The 18582-nt window shown below is 35.5% G+C and overlaps 1 protein-coding gene across 1 annotated transcript in view; it reads left to right on the plus strand.

Moving 5' to 3' along the window:
- The first annotated feature begins 2327 nt into the window (after positions 1–2327).
- Positions 2328–18582, plus strand: part of LOC140440005 (probable valine--tRNA ligase, cytoplasmic) — a 115737-nt gene continuing 99482 nt past the window's right edge. The window contains exons 1-6 of the mRNA XM_072530232.1: positions 2328–2541; positions 2593–2770; positions 2822–3003; positions 3319–3445; positions 4684–4850; positions 10053–10232. Of these exons, the coding sequence (XP_072386333.1) occupies positions 2445–2541; positions 2593–2770; positions 2822–3003; positions 3319–3445; positions 4684–4850; positions 10053–10232 (931 nt within the window). The 5' untranslated portion in view covers positions 2328–2444. The remainder of the gene's footprint in view (positions 2542–2592; positions 2771–2821; positions 3004–3318; positions 3446–4683; positions 4851–10052; positions 10233–18582) is intronic.

An 18582-nucleotide genomic window follows, 5' to 3' on the forward strand; every position in this document is an offset into this window, starting at 1 on the left:
TGGATGAAACAAAAACTGAATCTAACCAAGAACCTTCTCGTGTGATTTCACAAAAAAACCAAAAACAAGTAGCAGCTGCTGTAAGTGGTGAGAGAGGAACTCTGGTTACTACAGTTTTGTTTATAAATGCAGCTGGAAATACAATACCTCCTGCTTTAGTATTTTCGAGAGTGCAATTCAAGGGCCACATGATAAATGGAGCATCAAACGGGACCTTGGGTTTGTCTCATCAGTCAGGTAGGATGACCACTTCCAATTTCGTTCATGTGATGCAGCACTTTATAAAATGTTCAGGTTCCTCTGAAAAGGGAAGAATGATTCTGATTTGCGACAATCATGAGACTTGCAACAGCTAATGCTGAAAGTCGTAAAAACAATTCGAATTTTTATTAATAAATAAGTACACGTTGCACTTCTCACAATAATGCACAGGAACTGCTTTACAACCAGGTTTTCGACATTGTCCTCTTGTATCTCTCACAACGGGCCAATGTCCTGTTTCATCCTGCCGAATATCCTTTTAAGGAATCATTTTTGTAGCTGCACTTTTGTGTTTTTTGCTGCATGAAATTTATCAATAGAGCTACTGCTGGGACGTCCTAATTTCTTGGTAACTGTCAGTGTCTTTCCTTGCTTCATTAGGCTTTCGGCTATGCGACTGTTAAACTAAAACAGAGACAGTTCGTTTTTCTTTGGAACATCAAAATCATTGCAGTCGCGTCTATATAAAAGCCAACAATTTACAACTGCCATATCCATAAAATGGAATAAAAAACGATGGTAATATTTCTTCGATCTAATTATGATTCTGTATAGACCTATTAGTGAATTCATAAGATTTACTTCGCCCATGAATTTATTGTAAGTTCTAATTGCCGTGGGGCACTGAACATCTACCGTATCTTTTCTTGTTTTATCCCATCTTCTAATTGTATCAAGAGTTTGGTAGAGGAAAAGTTGGAGATGAGCAATACTGCACGAGAGTCGTGCCATTTGATAATTCTGCAAGGTACATTATCAGTTTTCAACTCTATTTTTTGAAACGATCCGCGTCCTCTTGTTTTCAGGATTTTGTCTGACAATAAAGGACACCTAGGAAGACGGTTTGAGCGGACTGTTTCTAGACAATATATTTTCTTGTGAACCAGCTCATTTAAAAGAGGTATCGATGAAAACCAATTGTCGATATAAAGGTGATTGTCTTGTTGAATGCTTCTACAGAGTGTTACAACAATACTGCCGCTGGAACTAATATCATTGTATCCTGGAGTAGCGAAAATTTTTCCAGTATATATTTCAAAATCGTATGCAACACCACTGGAGCCAGCCAACACATAAATTTTGTAGCCCCATTTGTGAGGCTTTTTTGGCATGTACTGTTTTAGCCCGGAATGACCCTTGAAAGGAACCATTTGCTCATCGACCACGACCATCTGCTCCTTTGGAATATTTCGAAATTTTTCTCCCAAATGTTCTACTAAGGGTCTAACCTTGTACAGTTTATCTAAGTTTGACGGATCAATTTTGGTATTATCGGGGAAATGTATATGTTTTTTTATCGTTTCCCATCTGTCTCGACTTATTATTTCACGAACTGTAGTAATATCAAATTGAGAACTCCAATATAATCGAGTTTTTGGTAGTTTGATCAAAGACATATAAAATATTTTACCCATAAATTGTTCTAGCTCTTTTATTGTCAACCCCAGAGGTTTATTCAGATTTGTTTGAACAGCAAATAAATTCGATTGGTAAGTAATCAAATTTAGAAAGTTATCGTCAAAAATTTTTCTAAAATAGTCTATTTGGTCTTTTATAGAAGTAGCTTTTGGTAAGCTGTACTTCCACATTGGAGTAACACTGTCAATATTGTTTTTTTCTGTTATATCGGTATATTCATTCTTATTGCGCGTACATCGTTCGTTTATTATTTCTTCACCACCATCACTAAGATGATCCTCAATTTCAGAACCAGAGTCCTCTTCTATTACCCATTCATCACTTTCATTTTCAGAATCAGAAACAGTTCACTATCACTTGGTATTTCAATGGCTTGATGCCGTTTTCGTCCATAAAACACAGCTGGATCCATTTTGAATTATTTTAGTTACTTGACTCTATAACGCCTAACGTTATAGCAAAGAATATAGACGCTTAAGCGTCTATATTCTTTGGTTATAGGTTCGCTTCGGTTCGCACTGATGGCATTTTCTATGGCATTGCCATGGTTATCCCATACATCACGATCCCATACCCATCCTCGCCAATGACGTATAATATAATCGTCGCGAAGAACGAAGAAGTAGTTTTCGTTTTTTCGTTAACCTAACTTTATTTTGAGGTTACGGATTGATTTCAAATGATTTCAAAATAACAACAATGTTTGGATTTTTCCATTTTTATTAAATAAAAATAGAAAAATGACTTTTACATGAGATTTTATCATGTTACGAATACTTGATAATAAATTAATATTTCGATGCAAACATCTTAATAAACTGTGTATAAGAAGATATGTTATTAACAACCAGAAAAACCTGGGTAAGTTATAAATACAAATAGGTTTTAAAGTCTAAGCTATTATTTTTATAGAATTGGATCAGGCATATGTGCCCCACAAAGTGGAGAACGTGACAAAACCGAATTATTTCAAGCCTCAACAAAAACAATCAAGGCCCTTTGTTCTAGTTTTACCTCCTCCTAATATTACAGGTACTTTACACATTGGACATGCATTGACTGCTACCATTCAGGATGTCTTGGTTAGATGGTAAGTAGTTTTTAAAGTATACTCTTTAAGTTTCTATTATAATTTTTGTAGGAAACAAATGCAGGGTTTTGAAACCCTTTGGATTCCTGGTACCGATCATGCAGGTATCGCAACGCAAGTTGTTGTTGAAAAGATTCTATGGAATGAAAATAAACAGACTAGACACGATATAGGCAGAGAATTATTTATAGAAAAAGTTCATGAATGGAGAAAAGAGAAAAGTCCTATTATAAGTATGTGTTTTATATATCTAATTATAATTTTTTAACTTTATTGAATCTTTATATTCTTTATTTATCATAAATTGGAAATTCTGTTAAATATAAATGTATAAAAAAGGGCAACAAAGTACGAATTGATGATAGATGAAATCATAAGCAGGATGAACCAATGAAAAACTTGTAAACAATCAGAAAAAAATACAAGAGAAACATTTAGAGAATAATAAGCCAACATAAAACTTCTCAAAAACTATATAACTATAAAATCTATATAAAAATGTCTGTTACATCACTAATGATTTGATCATACTTGTATCTATTTTATAGGAGAACAACTTCAGAGACTAGGAGTTCTTCTAGATTGGGATAGGGAGGCTTTTACTTTAGATGAACAAAGGTCCAAAGCAGTACAAGAAGCATTTATAAAACTATTTGAAGAGGGCCTAATATATAGGTTAGTAATTTGTGTTTGCTTTGAAACATCTAATGAGAGGGGTTTCACTAGAGCGAAGTGTCGCAATGTGAAGTGTGACCACTTGATCATAACTCTTCTATGCTCTCCATCACTCTGCCTAGACTCTGACATCTTCTCTCTCTCTCTCTCTCTCTCTCTCTCTCTCTCTCTCTCTCTCTCTCTCTCTCCAAATTTTAATTACACAGGTAATAATATTAACAATAGTGTTGCTGCTTAGGATATATAATTAACAAGGTTCTCAGAAATGGATATGATCTTAAATGTATGGTAAAAATTGAAACGAACTAATGAATGTAAAAAATATATATTTTAAACCAAATACAAAAAATATTTATTCATGTGCAGCTGGATTATATATGATTAGCAATAAATTTCTTATTCTGTAGCCTTATTCATTGCAGACATTGACTATTAACATTACAAGTCATATTTTATTAGCGACTAGCCTAAAAAGCTCTAAAGTTAGTCCAAGCCTCTTGTGTAGGTTTTGTACCTATCAGTCTCTTCTTCTCCCAAGACTCATCTCCATCTGCTTTTCCTTGAAGGTTAAGTTGCTGGAGGAGTTATTTTTTATCAGATCACCAAGGTATTTCAGCTTCTCTTCTTTACTATAAACGTAATCTTTTGCTGCTTGCAGTTTCTACCCAATACTTTCCTATTAGTAATGTGAACTATTAAGGATGATGAAAAAATTCATCGAAATAACCACATTTCAAAGGTATACAGCTTTTGAATTAGTTGTTCTGTCATAGTCTATATTTTCATACTACACAGTGAAACCGGGAATTTGTATCATTTTAACAATCTGATTTTTAGTGGTATGGAAAAGTCCCTTTTACTAAATATGTGCTACATCTTAATAAAACTTTACTTCAACTTCTTAATTCCGGATTTGATCTCTGGCTTCATGTCTCATTAATTGTGAACAATCGTAATCAATGGGAGATGAGAAACAATCATGAAGGTAAAAGAAAAGAAAATACAACTGGTAAAGAAGGTAGACTATGCTTTGATTTTCATGTACACATTTAAAATGTCATGTAATTCTTGCAGTCTTTTTGATTTTGCTACATTCATCTTTTAACAAGTTCTCTTCTCTTTTCTTTATATTATGTTGTATTTATCCGTATTTCTCTTTCTGTTTTAGAAATTTCTGAAGAAGATTATAACAATTATTTACTATATTATATTATTCAATATAATCTAATTTGTTTCAGATCGAAATCTTTGGTGAACTGGTCATGTGCTCTTAAGTCTGCAATTTCTGATATTGAAGTCGAACAACTTACTTTAACTGGATCTACCAATATTTCAGTTCCCGGTTATGAAGAACCTGTTGAATTTGGCATTCTTACTAAATTTGCCTATTTAATCGAAGGGACAGGTAAGCATAAAAGAGTTTTTTAAGCAGCTAGAATAGTAGTAACTAGAATTTTCTTGTCTATAATTTCTTCTAAAATGTTACGTCAATGGGTAGAGTTTGAAGAAAACCTTAAATTGGCAGCACCAACATCGGAATACCTAGCTGAAAGTTGGTTAACTACTAACACTATGGAATGTTACTTATTCACTCAAAATCCACAAGTTTTGTGGATCTTATGGAAAATGACCATGGCTAGTAAAGGACAAAATATTTGGTATAACGAAAAGATTAAAAATAGCAACTTAGAACATACAAAAAACAAGGAAAAACAATTAAAAGAAAAAGCATAAACATAGCAGTCTGAAACTAAAAAAAATTAAAGGCAACAAAATATTTAAACCATTTTGTAATTATTTACAGTGGAATAGGATCAACAACAAAAACTAGAAGTAATAATTCTATTAGACAAAAAATGGATTAACAAAATATAAAGGTAGTTACATCAACAAAGGAATAGTTAATACGCCAAAAACTGACTATCTTGCAGTAAGTGAATATTTCAACGCTAGAATAGATCAAAAATGGCAATGCCAGGTGGTTGGCTGGTTCGTGGGGTCCCTCTTACTCATATAATTGATGTCTTTCATCGAAAGTTTGCTTGAACTTCTCTCTTGATCATACGAAACCAGCTACCCGGTACAGTAGGGTTAGAGGGGCCAATTTCATATCGGTGGTAGTTATTCTACAAGATGTTACAGTAATTAATGAAATCACTGTTGGGAGTGACCATCGGTTGGTTAGAGCAAATATATTGATCAACATTAGAAGAGAGAGGAGAGCAATGGTAACAGAGAGGCATTCTAATAAATGGAAATCAATAGAAGATAGAGTAGCTGATCAAAATCTAATCTAACTTCAGAACTTAAAGAAGTAGAACATCTAGTTGAAAATGAATTAGACATAGAGGTGACTAACATGAGAATACATTCTCCGATAGGAAACGCTCATAGAAAATATAAGTAAAAAGGAAAAACAGGGATAAACTCACCCAACCTACTAAAGATCTCATAAACAATAGAAGAGAATTGAAGGAAAAATACACAGATAATTTTGTAACACTTCGACAGTTAAACAAAGGTATCTCAAAATCAATTCGAAAATATGTCACATTACAACACTAAACACATAACTTAAACCATTGATAAAAATAAAAGTTTAAAGATTCTGCGCCGAAAAATGACTGAAGGATCAAAAATTATTCGCAAACTTGTAAATAAAAAGGGAGAAACTACAACAACTAAGGAAGATGTTTTAAAAATTACTCAAGATTTTTACTCAGAATTGCATAAATGAGAAGAACTTCCAGATCCTAGTCAAAGTCAAATACCAAAAGTCCAAAATGTAGGCTCAGAAGATATCCCACGTATCACAACAGAGGAACTAAAATGAGCTCTCTTGGAGTTGAAAAACAATTAATCATCCGGAGAAGATGGGATAGTTATAGAAGAAATCAAAGAAGGAGGAGAAGCATTAATAAACGTGTTAAAAAGATGTTCAATATTTGTTAGACAAGAGGTGTAACCCCCTCCCGATGGCATAATGCAATAATAACCATAATAAATAAATAAATAAATAAATAAATATTCATGAAGATAATATCAAAACGCAAAACGCCTTGCGAACAAACTGGATAGTTACCAACCTTGTGAACAGGCTGGGTTTCGCTCCAGAACAGAACAGAACAAATGATCATCTACAAGTTATTAAAACGCTGATAGAAAAGTGCACAGAATACAAGCTTATCTTTCTTATATTCGTAGACTATGAAAAGACGTTTGATACTACAGATGATCATAGAATGATTCGAGTGTTGGCTGACTGCCGCATCGACTACCGATATATTGCCTTGATTAAGAGTATCTACGAACCTGGTACATCTTGTGTCCGACTTCATGAAGATACCAAAAAGTTCCGAATAACGTGAAATTAGACAGTATGAAACTATCTCCCCGAAATTGTTTACAGCTGTAAATAATATAAATGTTCAAGCAAATGGTACAAGAGAAAATATGGGAATTAATATGAATTGAGAAATGTTTTAAGTAAAACAAAAATATATTTTTATGGCTTTATTTTGATAAAACCAAATTTATTAGGAGGGGAATTACTAGAATAGGATTTTTAGTCTACAAAGCTATGCTACAAATTAATACCACTCCTCGAAATATTAACTTTATTTAAGTATATGCTCCTACAGGAGTAAAACCAGAAAGAAAAATATGAGAATTCTACCAAGAGATCAAACAGCTAACATTATTATGGAAGATTTTAACGCCAAAGTAGATGAAGGGCAGACCGAAGACGTAGTCGGAAACTTTGGTTTGGGCCAAAGAAATGATAAAGGAGAAATACTGGTCCCATTTTGCCAAGAAGAAAATCTAATGATCGCAAATACCTGGTTTAAACTATCAAAAAGAAGATTATATACATGAAAAACACCTGGAGATAATCAAAACCACATAATAAGAAACCAGATTGATTATATATTAATTGACAAGCGTTATAGAAATGGAATCAGGGCAGTTAAAACATATCCCGGGACGGACATCGGTTCCGACCACAAACCTGTTATCGATAAAATCTCAATTAAACTGAAGAAAATCAAACGCAGAGAGAAGATAAAACCTAGCCTCGAAAAACTTAAAGATCCAGCAGTACAGGCAGAGGTAGAGAAAATACTCAATGATACACTCAAAGAAAAATTCAGTGAAACACCCGCGGTAGCAGAAGAATCAGTAAAAAGTATTTGGCATACCTTCAAAACAGCAATCACAACTATACAAACAGAACAACTACAAGACAACACAAGAAAAACAAATAATATATGAATGGCAGAAGAAATCCTAGAACTAATGGAGGTAAGAAGATCTTACAAAAACTGCAATGAAGTAAAATATAAAGAAACCCAGAGAACCATCCAAAATACAATCAGGAAAGCCAAAGAAGAATGGATGAACAGCAGATGTGAGGAACTGAGGGAATTACTAAAAAAACATGACTACTTCAATGCATACAAAAAGTTTAAGGAAGTCACAAATATGAAGAAAAAATTCACTACAACAGCTCGAGTTGATGATAACAACCAAATAGTATCTAGCCCAGAAAATATAGGAAATATATGGGAAAAATACATCGAAGATCTGTTTGGTGACGAGAGAACAGAACCACAAATGAATATAGTACAAGACACAATACTTGATATATTAACATCGGAAGCTACAAAAACAATCAAAACGGCAAAGTCACGAAAGCCTCATGTCCAGATGAGATATATGTAGAGATGATAAAACTTATCAATGAAGAAAATCTTCAGTCCTTAACCTATTTAACAAAATATATACCACTGGAATCTTCCCAGAAGACTGGCTTAGATCGACATTTATACCTATACCCAAGAAAAATAAATCAAATAGATGCTCATAGTTCAGATTAATTAGCCTAATGAGCCATTTTCTAAAAAAATTACTCAAAATTGCACATCAACGTATATACAGAGAATGCGAAAGAAATCTGAGCGACAATCAATTTGGATTTCGTATGGGGCTTGGTACGAGGGAGGCATTATTTGGCCTGCAGATATTACTACAAAAATGCCGAGATCAACGAAGAGACGTGTTTCTCTATTTTATCGACTACAAAAAAGTGTTTGATCGAGTAAAACACACAGAACTCATGAAAACTCTTAACACAACATGGTATAGACCATAACACGTTGGCCATTATTAAAAGCCTATATTTGGATCAAATGGCGAAGATTAAAATAGACAATCGTATGAAACATCATATCGTACACAGGGCTGTGTACTTTCTCCACTATTGTTTAATATATATTCCGAAAAGATGCCCTCGAAAATATTGAAGAAGGAATAAAAATCAACGGAGAATGTGTAAACAACTTAAGATATGCAGACAACACCGTCATTATTGCGGACAGTGCTGAGGATTTGCAACGACTTTTGAATGCCATAACCAGAGAGGGAGATAGGTTGGGGCTGAATATAAATACAAATAAAACAAAATTAATGGCCGTTACATGTGCACCAAATGCCGACATTAATATTCGTATCTACAACAAACAGATAGAACCCGTACAAAAATTCCAGTATCTTGGTCCCAGGTCCGCTTTTCAAAGAATGAAAAAATTTATAATAAACTCTTAACTCATCGTTGGATATCCGATACCAATTTGTAAAAACATTCATTTATTCCATATTGCTATACGGAGTGGAAACACGGAATCTCGGAATCACAAGTATTAGACGTGTAGAAGCCTTTGAGATGTGGGTTTTTCGAAGGATGCTGAAGATCTCTTAGACAGAGCACGTGACCAACAACGAGGTGCTGAGAAGAATGGGGACTGAGAGAGAACTCCTAAATATTGTAAAAACCAGAAAAACGAGATATATTTACAGAGGAGAAAAATACAACTTCCTACGACTGATAATGGAAGAGAAAGTGGAAGGAAGAAGGGGTCCAGGAAGATGAAAATGCTCCTGGCCGAAAAATGTAAGAAACTGGACAGGCATGGACACACATTCGATACTAAGAACAGCTCAAGATAGAGAACAATTTGCTGTAGTTATAGCCAACCTTCACGAATGGAGACGGCACCTTAAGAAGAAGAGAAATACAAGGCCTCAGCTGTTGACTTTAAGACCTGTGAATTTGTACACTATTTGCTTTCTACAAGTGGTATTTACACGTTAGTAAGTTGTCTAATATAACTCCCAAGACATTTGTGTCTGTCAGTATTTTTCAAGTGTTGCCCCTTCCACGATAAGTTCAGTTTACACGCTCCAAATGGGTGTTGAGATGGAATGCACACGACTGGAGAGCACGAAAGGAGCCTCCTCGCAAATGATATTATAAGAGCAAAATAAAATGTCACTGGCGCTTCCGGGAAACGTCCTTCGGAAGGCTAATCCTTCCACCACTGGATCCAAACAATGGAAAGTTTTTGAAAGTAAATAATTGTGAAAATTAATAGTTGTAAATTAAGAAACTAATAGAATGAAAGTTAGATGTGCAATAAAAAGAAATATAATTGACATTGATATGAAAGACATTTTGGAATAGCCACCATTATTACTTTTTTAATTTCCATTTTGATCTCTTTTATTAAGCAAACTATACACTGTCTAATTAATATTGTATTTATTTCAGAAGAGGAAATTGTTGTGGCCACTACTCGACCAGAAACAATGTTGGGAGATGTTGCAATTGCGGTGCATCCAGATGATTCCCGGTATGCAAGACTGATAGGAAAATTTGCAAAGCATCCTTTTAGAAATAATACAATACCTATTATACCCGACAGTTTTGTAGATAGAGAATTTGGAACAGGTAAGTTTTTAAATTTTTATAATTAGTATAAAAGTGAAGTGTTTGCCTTTATTGTCGCTTTTATACAAGTCGATTTCTTAATGTGAACTGTAGAAACTCAAATAACTTAATAGAACAAAATACTCTAGTATACAACTTCATGTGTCTTTAACCTTGCTCTTGGAAGTTCATTTTGTTTGGGGTTATACTACCAGCAAACTAAAAAAATTTGAAAAATATATTAAAAATGCATTTGAACCAAAAGCGAGAGCGAATTTTATTCCAAATAAAGTCTTTTGATTTTATGCTTTCGAGATCATACATCCTATTCTACAACTCGTCGAAGTGGTGGGTAAAACGCTTCAGTCACAGGAAATCGATCTGTGTCAGTCTGTGCATGACGTCAAAGTTTAGCTCTTGCTTTTGCAAAAGTTAAGAATAAAAGGAAGTTTTGATAATATCGATGGTCTAGTGCACAGATGTTGTAAGTACATTTCTATTAAAATTGAGTTACTAATATATAACTTCAGACATGAATTTTCTTATACACACAAGTAGTAAGTAAAATATTTAAATTTGTTAATACCAGCGCCATCTTCCAAAAGTGTCGAGTACTTCTACACTACAGCATTTTACTCCACATGTTGTAAGAGCACTTAATACATATGTGCACTGAATTAAATAGCATTACTGCAATTACGACATTTGTATACCGGATGCCCTGATTGGGACGCAACATCGGCACGGCATTCACCCGATCTCTCATTCACGCATTCTAGCACTTTCTCACTACGACTGAATTCTTCTCTCCCTCTGTTCCCCCCTGTTCATGTTCAATCTCACCCCTTCTTATTTTGCCTTATCTTCTTTCTTGCTCCTGGGCACCCTACCACCCTTCGGATCGTCTTTCTTCTTGTTCCTTTTTCTCCAATGTTCTCACATATCTCTGAACTGCTCTCTACAGATCTGACGACCTAAGCATCTCCTCCACCAGTTACGTGACTGATTGCACCCTACTTCCTAGCTCTCTCCTAAGCAGGCTCCTCTCACCTATCCATCTATTGCATACCAATAAAGTGTGTGAGACAGTGTTCGATATTTCACAATATAGGCATTTGTCACTTTCTACCTCTCCAAATCTGTAATGGTATGCCCTGAAGCAGCCATGTCCTATGAGCGTCTGCGTCAGGAAGTAATCCAAACGCCGGTGCCGCAATCCATCCATCTTCTCAGATTAGGAATCAACGACTTCTTCCACTGCGCCACCCTTCTCATCTCGTCCCATTTCTCTTGCCACACCATTATGGACCTCTCCCTTTCTTCTTTTTTTAAACGTTCTGTTGCTATGTCTTCATTTCTTCTCTCGTATATTTTTCCTCTTTCCTTCACTAGCACGTGCATCGGAATACACCCGGTGATAACTCCCAACACCTCGGCAGACACTGTTCTGTATGCACACGCCACCCTCAATAGACTCTTCCTATCTGCTCGGGTGAGCTGCTTTCTGTACGCCTTTGTTAAAACTGCAGTACTCCAGACAGGCGCAGCGTAGAGGACGACCGATTGTACAACAGAATGAAGGGCTCTCCTCCCCTCAGTTTTGGGCCCTCTGGTGTTGAACATGATCTCCCCAAGGCCGCAGATCTCACAGCTGCTTTTTGAGTCACCGCCTTTACCAGCTCCCCCACTTTCCGTTTTGACTCAGAGTCACCCCTAAATACCTCACGGTTTTCTTTAGAACCACTCTCTTTCCTGCACATTCCAATGTTATCCCGTCCCTTTTCCTTGGTCCCTTGAGAACTATAGCCTCGGTCTTACCCGCAGCCAGTTCTAGCTCATGCATTTTCATCCATTCCTTGACTTGGTTACATGTACGTTGTGCACCAAAGATAAGGTCCTCCCTGTCCCGCGCCACTACCAGCATAGTTAGGTCGTCCGCAAATGCGAAAGGGGTTACACCGTACTGCCTGGGTGACAGCCCGTCTGACTCCTTAATCACTGTGTCTATTCGCCCTCTTAGGAGCCTCTCATATAATTTACCTATGCACGACAGAAGGCAAACAGGTCCATACTTGTCTTCCTCCTTTGGGAGTAGCACGAGCCTCGAGATTTTCCAATTTGCCGGAAATCGCTGAGTTTCAAGCAGTACATTCATGTGTTCCAAAAGCCACGTCGGCTCCATACTGCCAATGCGTTTCACCGCTTCTGGTGTTATTCCGTCGAGTCCCGGAGCCATTCGTGTCTTTAGGGCGCTTAACGCTTCGTTGAGTTCATCTACGGTAAAAGGTACAGCTCGCTCAGCTTCGGCATCCCACTGCCAATGGCCGGGCGGAAACAGCTCTCGGATAACCTCAAGCTTCCTGTCCAGTGGCATCTCATACAGAGGGTACAGCTTGAACTGGTTCATTACGGTTTTGTACCCTTCACCCCAAACGTCCACACAAACTTGTCACACAGTTCTCTCCAGTGCCTCTTCTTCTCAGCTCGGATCTTCCACCGATTAGCGCCGATGTGTTGTTAAGAAATAAAGATTAAGTGGGAAAAACTCTATTAATCGAAGTGGGAAAGAAGTACCGGATAAAAAACCTAAGAATGTGGATTGCAGCAAATGCTGATATAAATGTGCTGATATAAATGAGAATTTTTCGCAAGGTGATAGAGAGAAGATGTGTCTAGAGTATTACAATCTGGCTGATGATGTTTATCAGAGAATTCATTTAACATTAATTATATAACCCAAAATCAGATTAAACACTTACTTTGGGGGGTAGCAGAAGCAGCGAAAGCTGGAAAATACTTCGATCTCTTCGACACGATGAGACTAAAGACATCATCTCACCGATCAGCCTAGCTAAATGGGATGAATACTTCGCAAATCTACTGGCGGAAGAAAGGGCAGAATATTTGCGAACACTTCAAACAAAATCAGAGGTGCAAGTACATACAATAGCTTCCCCAATTAGGATTGACGACAAAGAAGTAGCACGAGTATGCCAATCATTAAACAATAGAAAATCACCAGGCCCTGGCAATATCCCACCTGAACTACTCAAGTTCGGTACAAGCAAATTATATAAGCAGCTAGCCAGCATTTACCAAAAATAACGGAGAGAGTATACTGGAGGAGTGGAGGACATCGTTTATCCCGACAATACATAAGAAGGGATGTAAAGATGTATGTAACAATTATCGAGGAATCGCAGTTCTTAGCACCATCTCGAGAGTTTACGGAAAACTCAACAAAAAGAGAATAGAAGATGTTCTGTGATATGGAGACCGACGAACAGGCCGGCTTTAGAGCAGGTAGATCAACTACTGACCATCTGTTTACTGTTACCCGGTTAATCGAAAAAAAGTAACACGAAATCAACCAATACATCTCCTTTACGTGGACCTTAAAAAAGCTTATGATAGTGTGCCACAACAAAAACTCTGGGAAGCTTTCGAGAAAACAAATATTAGTGTAACCTTAATCAAGGCTGTTCAAGACCTCTACAAGAACAACACAAGTAAAATAAAGAAAGGTCAAAAGGTATCCAAGGGTTTCATTATCAGCAAAGAACTCAAACAAAGATGCTGTGTGTCTCCTACGTTGTTTAAGATCTACTCGGAGCAAGCGATGAAGACGTAGGAAAGAAAATGCAGAAACATGGGAATTCCTCTAAACGACGCAATATTGTACACATTGAGTTTTGCAGACGACCAGATAGTGATGGCCCAAGACTATGAAGACCTCGAATATATGACCCGTAAACTTATCGAAGAATACGAACTATGGGGACTACACCAAATTTATCTTAAAGATGCAGTAGCAGTAAACAAACCAACACACGTTATCAACATTATGAATATTACGAGGAGCACTCCCAAATCACGATTTATAATGTATAAACGTACATAATATCCACCTCATAAACTATATAAATAGACATCGTATACGAAACTCAGCATACCATATCATTTAGTAGTCCCTGTACGCGGAAGAATTGCTATAACTTAATTGGACCACTGTTGTTCTAGTGATCCAGGGCGTGCGTCAGGGAATTACAGTGCTTGAATTTATTCATTTATATTTATAATAAATGTTATCATTTATATTTTATGATCAGAAGAATAACAAAGATAAAATTAAATTAATAAATGTTAGAATGAGGTTTTCCAACAACATAATATGCGAATTCGTTATTGTAATGCATTGAATTAATAAAATTAAATTAAATATGCAAAAATTGTTTTAAAATTAAATGTAATATCTAATGGCGGTTTCCCACCAAACGGACAAAATAAAAACAAAACAAAACACAAACTCGTATCCAATAAAACAAAATAGCAACTTTTCACAAACTTTACTAAAGACTGGCGTGTTTTGAAACAGTTCGTTTTGTTTTTCGAGTCCCGAGTTTTTGAAACTCGAATCTGTTTAGTGGAAACGGTCAGTTGTGTTTATTAATGGACTACCTCACCTCTGACGTTACAATGGGCGGGGCTTCGAAAACCTTTCTAAACATTTCTACACTAAATACAAGATTCTTCTTCTTCTTCTGGTTCCTATCCGTTTCGGATGTTGGAAATCATATTGGCAATCATGACCTTGCTCGCTGCGGATCGAAACAGCTCCGTTGAGGTTTTCTTAAACCATGTTCTTAAATTCCGCAGCCATGATATTCTCCTTCTACCGGGTCCTCGCTTACCTTTGACTTTACCTTGCAATATAGACTGCAGCAGGGAGTAACGGTGCTGATTTCTCATAACGTGTCCCAGATATTGCAATTTTATGCGTTTGATCGTAAACACAATCTCTGGTTCCTTCTTCATTTTTTCTAGAACTTCCTTGTTCGTGATCCTTGCTGTCCATGCTATTCTCAGCATTCTTCTATAAAGCCACATCTCAAATGCTTCAAGTTTTTTAATAGTGGTGTCTGTAAGCGTCCATGCCTCCGCCCCGTACAACAACACAGAGAAAACATAGCATCTCAAATGTCTCATTTTTGTATCTAGGGATATGTTGTGACTTTTGAAGATGGCGCTCATTTTGTTAAAGACCGTTCTTGCCTTTCCTATGCGGCACTTTATTTCCTGTACATTGCTCCACTGTTCGTTTATAATAGTTCCCAGGTAGCAATACTGTTTTACTCGCTCTATCTGCGTCCCATTAATGTAAAGATGAGCCCCATTTATATTCTCCTTGCTGATAATCATTTGTTTCGTTTTGTGGGTATTAATGTTTAGTCCGTACTGTTGACTGTACTCGTTTATTCTGTCCATTAGCCTCTGAAGTCCCTCTAAACTATCTGCTATCACCATGGTGTCGTCGGCATATCTAACATTGTTAGATACAAGATAGAGCTGCGGTAAGTATAAATAAACCGTCAACAGTATGATTGTTACGAGGGGCACTCCCACATCATGATTTTAACGATGTATAAACCTATATTTTCCTGTATTATGAAATACATATGAAAATATGAAGTAGACATCGTAGCATAAGTCGTTCACAGGAATAACAGAACTGAAAATAACTGAATAAACATGTTAGAATGAGGTTTTCCAACAACATAATAACGTGAATCCGTTATTGTAATGCACGGAATTAAAATACAATTACATTAAATGTGTAAAAATGTTTTTAACGTAATATTTAAGGTTGAAACGGAGTTGCCACTCGTGAACTGAGCTCTTAATGGCACTCCATTGGTTGGTTTAAGGAAAACGAAATTTCAAAGCAAAAACCTATGCAAAGGTCAGAAAAATCTTGTCAAAAATAAAAACATTCAACATATCTGAGTAATAAATAAAACAAAAAACTCAAAGTGTAACTTAGGTAATATTTTACTCAGAATCTACCTGGAGTGCCTGTGAATACCTTCTTTTTTCTTTACCCATTTCATCTACAATATGCTAACAATAGTGTATTTTTTTTATGTTTATTCACAATAGTCAAAAGCTCGACTTTTAGAACTGAATTGTCAAAACTTTTGATCGCAGCCACTTTTGAATATCCGCTTTCTTCAACTCGGTTATTATATATTATATTATTTATATATTATTAATTATTATATATATATTAAGATAGAAAAAAACATGGCGACTACCAAAATGGCACTACACAGGATCTTGATTATATAGAACGTATAGTTATGTACGAGTTATCATAAGGCACTATGAATGAAAATAAATTTACTATAGACAAATTTTGATTTATTGACTTAAGGAAGGCCTCTGGCTAAGTTCAAAATAAACAACTGATCGAAACCTAACTTGCGACATAGCAAATGAAAAGGGACGATATAACGAATCTATTAAGATATGTAATTGATTTTCTATCTTAATATATTCGTTATATCTTTCCCTTTCATTTTCTATATCGCGTGATAGGATTTGATCAGTTGTTTATTTTGTACTCAGCCAGAAGCCTTCTTAGTCAATAAATCAAAATTTGGCATACGGTTTTGCTTTCGTATTAAATTATTAAATGTATACAGCATGTTCAGCAGAAAGTCGAACAAAAGATGTGGGATCTTGACAATATCATTGAGACTCAAGTTGAACCACTGATAATTAACGTAGTTAATGAGAGCAGCACGTCAGACTCTGATTATGAATAAAATATTAATTTACACTGTGAGTTTTTTGTTTTATTTATTAGTCAGATATGTAGAATGTTTTTATTTTTGACGAATGATTTTCTCGGACATTTGCATAGGTTTTTGTTTGAAACTTCGTTTTCCTTAAAAAACGAATGGGGTGCGATTAAGAGCTCAGTTCATGACTGGCAGCCCCGTTTAAACCGGAAGCTCTTAGATATTAATACTCATAATTTCAACGCAATTTAAGAAGTTTTTACTTCTGGAGGCACTTCTCCAAGTGCGCCTTATTTTTTTTTAATACAAAATGTTCGTTTATGAAAACATTTTAAGTTAAGGTATATCTGTATTCAAATTTACGAAATTTATATAAAATGAGATTTCAATTTCTGGTAACATTTGTAATCTGGATCACGTGAGTTTTATTGTTTTTCAAATAAAAACTGAAAACATAATAATAAGTTACTTCTTTTGAGGCGAACTAACACACAATTTACTTTAAAAAATAAGTGTATTTGATGTTTCGATTTCGATCGTTTAAGTGTCAAAACAACGTTGCAATTACTGCTTTATTATTTTTGTCAAACCATAAGTTTCTTTTTATTTTACAGTAGTGAAGCTAATTTTGAATTTCCTTCAAAATAATACTAACATTGTATATTTTATCTTCGTTGTTCATAGTAAACAAATCTTTAATTTTACATACTGTTTTATTAATTTGATAGGAAATATGAAAGCAAAACCGCACGCCTATGGAGTCTTACGTAGCATAGCCTGGTTTTGTTTACTTTTACTGCACGTCGAATTTGAATGAGGTGTAGAAGTAAATATCAAGAAAACTGAATACATGCCAAATTAGAAAAAGATGCCAAATTAGACGAAGAAATTAAACGTAGAAATAACTAGGGAAGACAAACCATTAGGCAATTAAACAGTGTACTGTGGGACAAAACAATCTCCAAAGAAAACAAACACAAAATATATAACAGCATTATAAAAAGCATTGTTACATAAAAATATGGAAGGAGGTATGGCCACTAAAAGGAAAAAACTTAAAAGCATTAGAAGCAACAGAAATGGACCTCTGGAGAAGAGCGGCTGGAAAATCAAGATTAGACAGAGTTAGAAACGAAAGAATACGAGAAATTATGGGTGTTAAGCACAATATAACAGAGGACATCAGAATAAATCAATTAAGATGGTATGGACACGTCCAAAGAATGGATGAACACAGAATACCAAAGAAAGTATTGTACACCGCATGGTAGAAGACCGAGATTCAGTTGGAGAGAAGGAATTTATAAAGACTTAAGGGAGAGGGGAGTTGAAGAAAACCTTTGGAACGACCGAGACGACGGGGGGACGTTATACATTATAAACTGATTGATTGATTGATTTGATTAGAAATTTCGGAATTACCGGAAATTACTACAAACCAAGTCTATTAAAAATCTCACTTACTTTTTTCCTATCATAATCAATACTGTCATTGAGATTGGTTGAGTTGCATTCAGGAATTTTCTACGCGTTGCTGGACTTCATAGTAAATAGCACTGGATGTATTTTTAGTGTTTATTGCCTTCCAGGTAGTGATGGGAAGACCTAGTTCGTTTCGGTGACCCGGGTCTTCCAGGTCATTCATTAAAATGATCCGTTCATAAAGATCCGTTATGAACGACTAATTAAATTTGTTGTGTAAAGGTCAAGTGTGTAGAGTTTAATATTGATATGTTTATGAATCTTGAGTGACTGTGAGAGTATATGAATTAATGATATTAGAACGACTT

This window comes from Diabrotica undecimpunctata, chromosome 4 (assembly GCF_040954645.1).
Source record: "Diabrotica undecimpunctata isolate CICGRU chromosome 4, icDiaUnde3, whole genome shotgun sequence".
Taxonomy (NCBI): Eukaryota; Metazoa; Arthropoda; class Insecta; order Coleoptera; family Chrysomelidae; genus Diabrotica; species Diabrotica undecimpunctata.